The sequence below is a fragment of the Apodemus sylvaticus genome, chromosome 5, assembly GCF_947179515.1.
Source record: "Apodemus sylvaticus chromosome 5, mApoSyl1.1, whole genome shotgun sequence".
Lineage (NCBI taxonomy): Eukaryota > Metazoa > Chordata > Mammalia > Rodentia > Muridae > Apodemus > Apodemus sylvaticus.
The window spans coordinates 84206086-84218293 of record NC_067476.1 but is presented as its reverse complement, the minus strand read 5'-3'; the positions used below and the strand labels follow the sequence as shown (position 1 = coordinate 84218293).

Genomic DNA, 12208 nt, shown 5'->3' with positions numbered 1-12208 from the left:
AACAAGGTCTCATATAAATATCAAGTAGTCTAAGATAGTGCAAATGCACTATGTAGCTGAGGGGTGACTGTGAACTCCTAATCTTCCTGCTGTGTTAGGTGTGTATGTACCACCAAGTCTAGCTTCCAACTCTTTCTTTAAGCCACACCTCTTTTAAAATTTTTATAAAATTATTATACATTATTATAAAAAATTTAGACTGAAGGGGTAAGAGTATAGGTTAGTGGTGGAGTACATAAAAATATGTGCCTTTATGTTCAGTTTGTAACACTGCTCCTGTCCCAGACAGACAGACAGACATATAGACATACAGACAGACAGATCTTAAAAAGCAGAGAGATGTACTTAAAACCTTACTACTCAGAATCAACCACACCCCATCTTGCAGTGGTTTTATTCTTGTCTTTTATAACAGATGTAAAGTGATTCCTACGTAACATTATTTCTTGAGTAAAGTTTTTGAAGAAGCAGATATCTTCTAGAGCTTGTTAACATAACTTGGATCATGAAGGGAAGGGAAGACCAGACACATGGCTGCTTTTCTCTGAAGGCATGCAAGGAAGATGATAATGCTGGTTTAAAGAAGATTGGATGTTTTTTTTTGTTTATGCCTCTGGGGATCAAAGCCAAGAACACTCTACTACTGGGCTGTATCCCAGCAGGAAGACTTGAAACATCACTATACTTATGGTCTTCTCAAACATTCTCAACACCCCAGTGTAAAACCCAAAAAGTCAGGTTTCTAACTAGGTTATGGGAATCGCTTCACTAAGAATGCTGATGATGGAATGTAGTTCAGAGTTTACATCTGCTGTGTTTCTAAACTGCTTGATAATTTTCCTAGCCTGAGAAATGTCCTGTTGATTTATAAACTAGCTTTTTCAGTCATATATGAAATGTGGACTTGTGTGATCTTGACATTGAAAGAGACCTGCTTCTCTGGAATACATCTTTATTAAGCCATAATGCTTTCTGGCTATTATTCTCTTGTTCTTTTTAATACCTCTAATTAGTAAAAAGAAAATAAAACCTTACTCTTCTAGAGTTCAACTAGCAAGGAGTTAATAGCTTCTAGTTCATGTCAGATACTTTGAATGGATATTTTTAAATACAAGCTTCTTAATTCAAGATTTTATGTGTTCAATTATATATGTGTCAAGTGTCAGTGTGTCAGTGTACATACCTCTTGAGTCTGGTCTAGCTAGGAAATATTAAATACAAGAACATATATAATAATATATCATGGGATAAGATTTAGCTCTTTAAGATGTGAAATCTTTATCCTGGTAGGGACCTTGAGAGAACTGTCCTATTAAGTATGGAAATAATTTGGTAAAAATGAACTCCATTGCTACGTATGGTGGTGCATGCCTTTAATCCCAGCACTCAGAAGGAGAAGCAGGCAGATTTTTCTTTGAGTTCCAGAGCAGCCAAGTCTATGTAGAGAAACCTGCCTCAAATAAATAATTTATCTAGAAGGATCTGAGCAGTCCAAAAGTGATCAATAGACACAGATATTATAGCAGAAAACGTATATTACTGGACCAAACTTGACATTATGACTGTTCTTCCCCAGAACTTCTCTTACTAGCCTATAACACAAGGTCGCCTGTAAATATTTACTGTTGTGCTCTGACCATACACAAATTAACCATCAATGTTTCTACATTAAAGACAATGATGTCTAGTAAGCACTAAGGGTTTTGGCATATTGGAAAAAAGATGACCAAAGAGAGGGCGCTCCTTTTACAGTTTCCTTTGTATTAAGGGCCAAGTCTCTCAGGTGACATTTTTCTGGAGACACTCAGTGCCCTAATAAGTATGCACTTCAAAGGAGGGGAGCATAGTGTCTCTTAATTAAGTGCTTCCATCTGCCTCTGCGATTCCACACTAAGATTTTGTTTAGAGTAAGGCTTGATTGTTTATCTAGAAAGAAGCTTCCTGATTCCATTTCCACCATTCTGTATATCTTTTTTCTCTGACTTTCTAGAATTTTCCCTTTTTTATTGATATCACATATTGTGAGACTATTACTGACATTTCTGGAGAACTTTAGGACAGGCTGAAAAAGTACCAAGAAACGCATGCAGAAATAATACCCGAGGTTTCCAGGTCATAGGAACCAGCATGAAGAGCTTATTGCTTTTAACTGTGGTTTTAGCAGGATAGTTTCAATGACAAGGTAAAATAGAACTGGGAGGAGGTTTAGGAAGCAGGAGGTCTTGTACAGACAACTCCTTCTTCCACATGCCCTCTCCCAGGCATGCTATTCCGTAGGCTTTGGAGTAAAGTGAAGGCCATGACTCAGAAGTTACTTCTCAGAACTTTATAAGTAGGTTGAAGAATATTGTCTGTTACTTGGTGATATAAATGGAAGTAGGGGGATAGTATAAAGGCTTGATGGACTGTTCTGCTCTCTGCTCTTAGTTTCTACTTCCTTTATATAAGATGAAGTGTCTTGTTGAAAAAGTATTTAAAGCAGTAGGAAATGTGGAATTTAATTATTAAAATTTAGAATTAATTTGCCTTTCCTCTGATCCAGTTTTCCAGCTTCCTAACTTTGAACCACATGTGTATGTGATGTCTAGTCAAATAAGTTAAAGTCAGTTTATATCATAATTGCCATTTTCAGTCACTTGGAGTTAAAAAATTAAGAGAGAATACTTGGCATCCCTTAGTGAAACTTTGTAGATTTGGTTTCTGAGAGAAGTGCCAAGGTCAGTTACCAGTTTAACAGTAGAAATGTACAGCTAATGCTCATTATAGCAACACTAACATACATGAAAATAGAAATATAAAAGAATCTCATAACCACAAATGCTGGTTCCCAATCTTGTAAATTTTAGCGACATTAATATCATTTAATATTTCCCCTCCTCTTTTCTTTAGCACCAAGGAGAGCACCTATAGGGACATTTTGAATTATGGAGGCATTAGATCACTTAACCAGTTGGTGTGTCCCTGGCTACTGGGCATAAAGGCATTCTTTTGCTTTGGCATCCTTATGGAATTGTTACAAAGGCTGCTTAAGAATTCTCTAATTTTTATTCACTTTCTAATGAGCTAGTTAAAAATGGTGTCACCTCCTTCACCAACTTTTAGGCATTTTCCTTTCTTACACGTTTTCCCCCAGTTTTATTTCACCCCCTGCTAGACTTTATGGAAAAAAGTACAGGGCTGAGACCAAAAAGATTGGACTCTCTTCCTCTCCAATAAGCGACTGCTTCCTTATCTATAAAAGAAGTTCACTTAGTTGATAAGTACCTGTGCTTTCCACACCCTTTTTTGATGGTCCTTTTTCCTGTTATCTGTAGTTCTACTTCATCATTGTGCAATGTGTGTGTGTGTGTGTATCTATGTGCAGTTGTGCAGATACTAAAGGTTGATGTGCAATGTCTTTTAATTATTTATCTTTTAAATGTAATTTTTCATGAGTATTGTATATAATGTGCAAACTTGTCTATGTGCATGTTTACATGTATGTAGATACACGTGTATACAAATGGAGACCCAACATTGACATGAGAATAGTTTTTTAGTCTTGCTCTCCTTTATTCATTGAGGCAAGGTCTCGCAATTGAACTCAGAGCTTGCAGATACAGTTATACTGTTTCCACCTTCCAACCTTTATGATTACAAATGCATGGGCTGTTAAGCTATTTTTTACTGAACCTAGAGCTCATCCTTTCTCTTATACTCATTGGTCAGTGAGCTCCAGGATCTGTCTGTCTTCCGTGTGCCACCCCTGCTCCTGCCCCAGCATGGGGTTGCCAGTGTACACATCACTGCACCCATTTTTTTTTTTTATGTGAGTTCTGGAGATAACAATCCAGGCCCTTAAGCTTACACAGCACATACTTTACTCCTATCCCCTCTTCCCTGTTCCCCTCATCTCAGGTATGCATAATATGAATAGTTATTTTAAAACACCCATGATCTGAGGGTATAGCTCAATAGTAGAACATTCATCCTGCATGTGTGAGGCTCTTGGCTTGATCCTCAGCACCACAAAAAAAGCAAAGTAAAACAAGAAAGTACAGTTTTTAAAATTACATGCTTGCAATATATTAGTTACTGTCAAGATTTGGAGTATTGAAAAATTCTTATTTTCATAGGTTTTTAATACAGTTTCAGCTACAGGTGTGTGCATGAATATTTGGTATATAGCTGTAGTAAAATAAGACAATAACATTTTTGCTTACTGTGTTGAAAAATGTAAAACTGTTACTAACCAGTATTGATAAGGTTATAGAGAAATGCTTCCTTTCACACATTGTTATATAATTGCTACATGTAGTTTAGCAGCATAACTCAGTAGTTTTAAAGTATATATCAAATGGCTTAGTGACTCTCTCATGAAAGGAATAAATAGGATATATCTTTATATCCTGCAAGTGGTAAAAAGTAATACAAAAAAAGTGAAGATACTGTCAGTAGTCACTATTTTTTAAATGGAAAAGCAAGAACAGAACCATATTTGTATTTTAATCCATTTATAGAAACATTACCCAGTTAGTATATGCATACAAACCATATAGGAAAAATAGACCACCTGCTGAGCTAGTAGTTTGTTTGAATGAGTTTTTTGTCTCTCTTGTTTTATTTTGCCAGACTGAACTGAGGAACATGGACTCAAACCTCTTGATGCTCCTAGCTCTGCCTCCTGGGTGTTGACATTGCAGGCATATACAGCTATTCCTAGTTCAAACTTTCTTCTCCTCCTCCTCCTCTTGTTTGTTTGTTTGCTTGTTTGTTTTAAAACAGAGCCATCTATAGCTTAGCTATCCTGGAACTCTCTAGTAGTGTATGCTGGTTTTGAACTCTTAGCATTCCTCTGTCTAAGTCTCTGTGATGCTGAGATTACAGGAATGAAACACTATATCTGGCTAGAAATTGTACTCTTTATTTTATGTGTTCATCTATTATAATACACACACACACACACACACAAACTGGTAAATCAATAAAACTGAAAGGAGGAAAAACAGAGTAAGGAATTAGCTCCTGAGCAGTAAAGATGGTTACCAGGAAGTTTATAAAAGGTGTTAGACAGAGGTTGTTGAGAGCAAACTTCTAAGATTGCAACCATAGTTTATTGTAGTTTGTATTTTGAACAGAGCTGCCTAACACCATTACAAAAACTCTACCTTTTCATTTCTTCATTATGTTCAATCTACACTTCTTGTCTGTTTTACAGGTAACTCGAGACCAGATGAAGGTATTTATACAGCAAGAATTTAAGAAAGTTCAGAAAGTGATTGCTGATGAGGAGCAGAAGGCCCTTCATTTAGTGGACATCCAAGAAGCAATGGCCACAGCTCATGTGACTGAGATATTGGCGGACATCCAGTCTCACATGGATAGGTTGATGACTCAGATGGCCCAGGCCAAGGAACAACTTGATACCTCTAATGAATCAGCTGAGCCAAAGGCAGAGGTAAATGAAAACGCTGTGATTTATAGCAGAAGAACTATAAGGAATGTGACTGCCATATTTGTTAGCTTTGAAAATGTCTGCTTACGATCTCTAAACATAAATGTACTAAAAACTCGGGGAGGATTTCAACTAGGGTGGAACCTAAAGGGTGGTATTGGCTACTAAGGTCACTAGAGGGAGATATTGGCTACTAAGGTCTATTCTTGGCTTTCAGGCTTGGCAAAGTATTGTCCAACATAACTTAAAGGAATGTAGTCAATGAGGCAGATACTAATCACAGTTGAGAAGCCAGAAATCGCCGGGCAGTGGTGGCGCAAGCCTGTAATCCCAGCACTCTGGGAGGCAGAGGCAGGCGGATCTCTGAGTTCGAGGCCAGCCTGGTCTACAGAGTGAGTTCCAGGACAGCCAGGGCTACACAGAGAAACCCTGTCTGTCTCCAAAAAACCGAGAGAGAGAGAGAGAGAGAGAGAGAGAGAGAGAGAGAGAGAGAGAGAGAAGAGGAGAGGGAGGGGGGGAGGGGGGAGGGGGAGAGGGGGAGAGGGGGAGAGGGGGAGAGAGAGAGAAAGAGAGAAAGAGAGAAAGAGAGAAAGAGAGAAAGAGAGAAAGAGAGAAAGAGAGAAAGAGAGAAAGAGAGAAAGAAAGAAAGAAAGAAAGAAAGAAAGAAAGAAAGAAAGAAAGAAAGAAAGAAAGAAAGAAAGAAAGAAAGAAAGAAAAGCTGGAAATCCAAACCAGAGAAGAGAGCAAATGACGGACACATTCCTATCTCAGGCTGTCAAATGAACATGAAAATGATGATTCATTTTAGAGATAAGAACTGGGCTGAGTTAGAATGAATCAGGAGTAAAACCTAAAACAGGCCAGAGTGAGAAACTGGATTTCACTTTGTGACTAGCAAAGGAGTACTTCCCACTGGGTATGCTATGGTTCCATCTGTTTACATTGAGGGCATATTTACTGGACAGAACAGCGCATGGAGCTGTGTATTGTGGTGCAGCTACTTGGAGCTGAGAAGGGAGGATCACTTTGGCCTAGATAGTGAGATCCTGTTTCCAAAAGAAACCCAAAATACCTAAGAAAAAGAGTTGCATACTGTAGCATACTGTAAAAAGAAATGAGAATAACATAAACAAAATACACAAGGTAAATGTGAATCGGTATATGCATTGCTATTTCATAACAGTAAAGTGTTGTATTCCAAACAACTACTGGAACATATCTATTGTGTATATTATCAAGACAGAAGCTAGACATGATGGTGACTGACTTTAATTTCAGTACTTAGGAGGCAGAGGCAAGCAGAACCCCATGAATTTGAGGCTAGCCTTGGTCTGCATAGCTAATTCTAACGCAGCCAGGAACATAGAGACCTTGTCTAAAAAGTGGGGGAAGAAGATCTGTAAAGATAGTCCAGCAGTTAAGATCACTTAACTGCTTTTGCTGAGGACCCAGGTTTGGTTCCCAGTAGTATCTGTCTCTCCAGTTCCAGGAGATTCTTAGCTTCATCTGACCACTGTAAGCTTCTGCATGCACATGTTCCACAGACATACACTCAAGTACACACACAAAAGAAGGAAGGAAGGGCAGGCTGGCAGGTAGGTAGGCAAGCAGGCAGGCCAGCCAAGGCAAAACCAGTTTTTAAAACATCTGTGTCAGGGAGAAGCTAGTGTTCTCATGTGTTTTCATAATGGTAGATGAAACCTCTGGTTAAATAAATGCAGGTAGGTTGAGGTAGTTTATTCTATGAGAAAACGTAAGATAGTCAATCTCAGTGTGGATATTCCAGGACCACTGCTGTGTTAGTGAATTCAGCCTTAACTGACAATCTTGTCCAGACCACAGAATATCCTGGCTAGTGAGGGAATGAAGGTGTAATACCAGACTCCGGTCTTGTTAAGTCAGTTTGCAGGTACAAAAGAAACCATTCTACTCATCAAAGACTCTTGATTGGTTTTCATTAATGTGTGAGAAGAATAGATGTTCTTTTTATTTCATCCTCCTAGAATTAGAAAAGTGTGCACCTGAGTTTCTAGATGTACAAGAAAATACTTTATAATCATCATTTTATTTAACTAAGGTCTGTGTCAGCTCCATTCATAGATGCTATATTGAGATGCAGAGAACTACAGAAACACTAACGTGGTATCTTTTAGTTAGTAGAAAATGGAACCAGGATTTAGAATTAAATCTTTGTCTTATTCTACTGGATGCTTTCAATCTTGTATGCTAAGTATCAAGAGAATTCAGTTCTTGCATACCTAACACCTTTTAAGGTGAGTTAGTCATTTTGACTCAAAGGGTCAATAGCAAAAACTAACTTGGATTCCCCTCAATTTAAGCCTTCATATTAAGTTATACTTAAAAAAAATGAATGCTTTGATTTGTGACATAGTTCTCTCTCTCTTTTATTTTTATTCTGAATAATGAATTTCGTCTTCTAATGAAGTATTCTTTAAATATTTCAGTTTACAGAATTACTCTTAGGATGCAAGAGCTGACACAGCTTAAAGACTAGGCTATGGACACAATGAAGCTATTAAGAATTAAAAAAAAAAACAAAAGTATTCTGTTAGGTAGACTAGTTCCAAAGAATTTTTGTCATTGATAGCATCTCATTCCAATTAATTTGGAAATTTATTAGAGTAAATATCAGTACCTCTCATTCCACAGAGGAATTTTTTGTTTTCTTTGTACAACACCTAATTAGGAGAAAAATCACTTGTATTTTGAATTTAGTCAAGAGGTTGCCTTTTCAACATTTTTAAGAGTGTGTTCAAATATACAGGAAAATTGGAAGTGTTTTAAGGATTACACCTTTATAACATTTATTACCTAAGTTCTAATTCGTTGACATTTTCATAGTTGCTTATCTATATTTCTAGTCTTCTTTCCGACCTTTCACTTATCAATCCATTTTATTTTTAATGCTAAAAACGGAATGGAGGGTCTGGGGATGTCACTTTGTTGGTAAAGCACATGCCTAACATTCATAAAGTCCTCGTTTTGATCCTAGTACCATATAAAGTTGGTGTGTTGGCTCACAGACCAACATTCAGAAAGTGCAGACAGGATTAGAAGCTCAAGTTCATCCTTTGCTGTATAAGAAGTTTGAGACCAGCCTGGGATACTTGAAAGCTTATCTGACAGAGCAAAGCAAAGAAACAGAACAAAGCTTCTGGTTCTGCAAGGAATCATGAACAATGTGTTTCATTTTACTCTTTCCTCTAGTCCCTGGATGAAAGCTACTTGATAGTGGGAGAAAGATTTAGTACTACCTGGGAACATTGGACTTAGAGTTGTACAAGGCAGAGAGTTAACAAGATTTCCTTTCTTCTAGTATTTCCAAGCTTGAGTGTCCTGTAAACTAGAAACCCTAACAGAAAAAAACCAAAAAGAAAATTCCCAAGAAAAGTCTACTGTCTGTAACCAAAGAACCCAGCAGTTTGGTATCCAGTTAGAGAGTTCGCTTTGGCCAAGTCTGCCTAGTCTAGAGGGAATACCTAAGGAGCTCACTGCTCATCAGCCCCAGCTGGCACTGTTGTAGTGGAGCTAGTGGGCTGAATATCTGATCTCTACACAACCTACACTAACAAGTTATCTTTTCGTCGAGCCTTTAGACAAAACATTACTTTCTGCTTTTGCCCTTTCTCTTCTCAGTAATAAGGCTTATTTGACATGTGCCTCTAAGTAGAACTCTTAACTTTCCTTCTGCCTGCTTTATCAATAAGGAATTCCTAATAGCATCCCTATGGAGACTGTTTCCAGACCTCTGACTATTTCCTCTTACTCTGTGTTAACAAGCCATTGCCCTTCTACACCAGGATCAGTGGATGGAAATTTGTGTTACATTTCTGCCCCATAGTAATGAGTTGGCATCTCTCCTTTTCCATAGCCAGCTCTGTGGGAACTAGAGTCTTACCATCTGAGTCAGGAAGAGGTGTGTACATTAAATTGAAATTTAAATCACAGTCCACAAAAGTAATCCTGGACATAAGCATTTTTTTTTTAACTTAACAGGTTCATGACCTGCTGAAACAGAAGGTTTCAGAACCTCTGGAAGAGCAGTAAGTGCTCTAACCATCAGCCCAAACAGGTTTTAAATAGGAAAAACATTATTGTACTACAACTTATTTTCAGGTTATACTCTAAAATTGCTCATTATACTGATAAAATCCCAACTGCAAGAAAAAGAGGCACATGACAGCACCAAGATGATCCAGATACTGGAACTCTCAGACAAAGACAGCTATCATAAAAATAGACATTTGCAAACACCAGAAACAAGTGATACAGGAAAGGTCTGAGTGAGCGTTATAAAACTGAAAGGTATAAGGAGGGACAAGGCAGTGGGAGAATACTTATGGCATGGTTCTGTGCACATATCTCATACAGACACAGAGAGGTGACAGGTCATTGGGTGGACTCGAGCAAATTGGAGACACCCAAAAAGAATTGTTGAATTTGAAGACAATTTGATAGCCATCCAGTGTTATCAAAAGATTGAAAAATAATTGAACTATGGTTCAGGGTCCATTGGAAAATAACAGAGGACTTGGTGCACATATAATAAAGGGGCAAGAAAGAAATGTTAAGTTAAAAATAAGTCTGAAAAAAAATGATGATGCACAATATGCAGTAAAAAATGTAACCTTTAAGAAGCATAGCAAACCCAAACCATATAAACTCTAAAGAAATCCACACTGAGGCCTAACAAATTAGACTTCTGAAAAGTAATAAGGGAAAATGCCTTGAATACAAAGCTTCTGAAGAGAAACTAGTCACAGAAAACACTTTGATTGAACATGGTATGTATTCTTAGTTTACAAGTTTTATCTTATATGACCTCAAAACTGATTCAGTTTTTTAGTTAATTTAAATTGCTTTTGTTAAATATATTTCTATATCCTTAGTATCATCAATATTATTTTAATTTTAATTTCTCAGTTTTTTAATACTATACATTAAGTACAACTTTTTATTAGAGACAGGGTTTCACTGTGTTATCCAAATTAACCACAAATTTCTGATTTTAGCCTTCCAAATAGTTATAACTTCAGATATGATCACAGTCCCCAGCAAACAGTTTTTAACCTTGCCAAATCTCCTGAGCCATATTAGTTCTGTCTGTGGCTCAGTAGATTCTTTGGGGTTTACGCCCCAGCAGTCACACATGCCATCTATGGCAGTCTTGCTCCTCCCTCTAAGCGCTATGCTACTTATTTTGCTTTTACACCTAAGTGCAACAGTGGGAACCACCGGGATAGTATGTGTGCATGAAGGTTAGGAGCATTCTTGCCTTGTTCAGCCTTACAGGGGAGAACATGGTGTGCTACCGTTTGAGCACTGATGATGTTTCTCAATGCTCTTCCATCAAATTGATGCCCTCTTAGTCAGAAATTATATTGAATTTTATCTTTTACATCTTTTGAAATGATTATATAGATTTTCTGTATTTTTGTAATGATTAATTACATTGACTAAATTTACAGTATTAAACTAACTTGCATTCTTAGGATAAACTTTTTACTCAGTTATCATGTATTATCTATGTTCAGTTTGTTAATTTAAGAGTTTTTGTAGCTTTTCATGCTATAATTTTTATGTCTATGTTTTTTCTGTGTTTAGTATTAGTTCTACATTTGCTTCATAATTCAAACTGAAAAGTATTTCCTTCTGTTTTCTGAGCTTCTTCTACTCTTTATCAAACCTAAATATTAAAAGTATTTTATTCCTCTTTTTTATTATTCAGAATAATATGCTTAAGAAATAATGAAGGCCATTCCTTTGTGTGTTCTTGCAGTTTTTCCTTTACCTCTGTGTTCGTGTCTCCTTTTCATTTCAGTAAGGACTTCTCAAAACAAGAGGATGCAGTATACAGGATGTGGGGACTTAACTTTAAAAATCTACTAGTTTTCAGTTTGAATCCAGGTGTTTTAGAAAAAAAATACGAGTTGCTAATTCAAGTTGAAAGTCCTATTCTTAATATGAATTACATGTACTACCATTTTAAATGCCCAGTTAGGACTGGGACAGAGCTCAAAGGAAGTGTTTACTTACATACACTACGTTAAGGCTATGGGTTTATTTCCCAGCACCCTAAGAATTCAGCAATAAACTTCTTGTCTAAAATGTCTAATGTTCCTTTGTAATGATGGAGATACAATTTAAAGAATGTTACGTGTAGCCTCTTAGATGTTGTTGAAATCTAAGTTTGTAGCATTTTGCAGTTCCACCTATAATCCAGTTTGTTACTTTTACCATGTGTAGTCAGTGTTATGAAGCATTTCAATTTTCAAGAATCAACAACTCTTGAAGACAACAGTTGTCCTTCTTACATTCATTTTTGTTGTTTAACTTGTCATGATGGCTACAGGTTTACCCAAATAAGCAGATTTAGGATTAAACTTGAATCTAGCTAAATCTTATTTCCATTGGTGGAATAGAAAGAAAAGGTCACATTATAGTACAGTGTGCCACCCAAGGGCACTCACAACTTTTAAAGGAGGGATTGAGGAATTGCTTAATCTAACAAGTCACTTACTAATATTTGTAACCAGAATTAACATATAGTGGCAATAGAAATTAAATTTAAATCATGCTCTATCTTTGCATGAGCTCCTATGTACTTACTGTGTACTTCTGTACCTTATGAACAAAACGGTTTCTTTTTCAAATGGTTGAAATCCACTGACAGAGATACCATGTGATGCTGTCACTGTCAGTTTTCCTTGACAGCTAGCTGGAAAAAATGAATTCCACAGATACAGAGATTAG

At 36.9% G+C, this 12208-nt stretch overlaps 1 protein-coding gene across 1 annotated transcript in view; it reads left to right on the top strand.

Annotated features, from left to right (window-relative positions):
* Positions 1-12208, top strand: part of Trim44 (tripartite motif containing 44) — a 112608-nt gene that overhangs the window by 45997 nt on the left and 54403 nt on the right. Inside the window, exon 3 of the mRNA XM_052183096.1 lies at positions 5198-5437. Within this exon, the coding sequence (XP_052039056.1) occupies positions 5198-5437 (240 nt within the window). The remainder of the gene's footprint in view (positions 1-5197; positions 5438-12208) is intronic.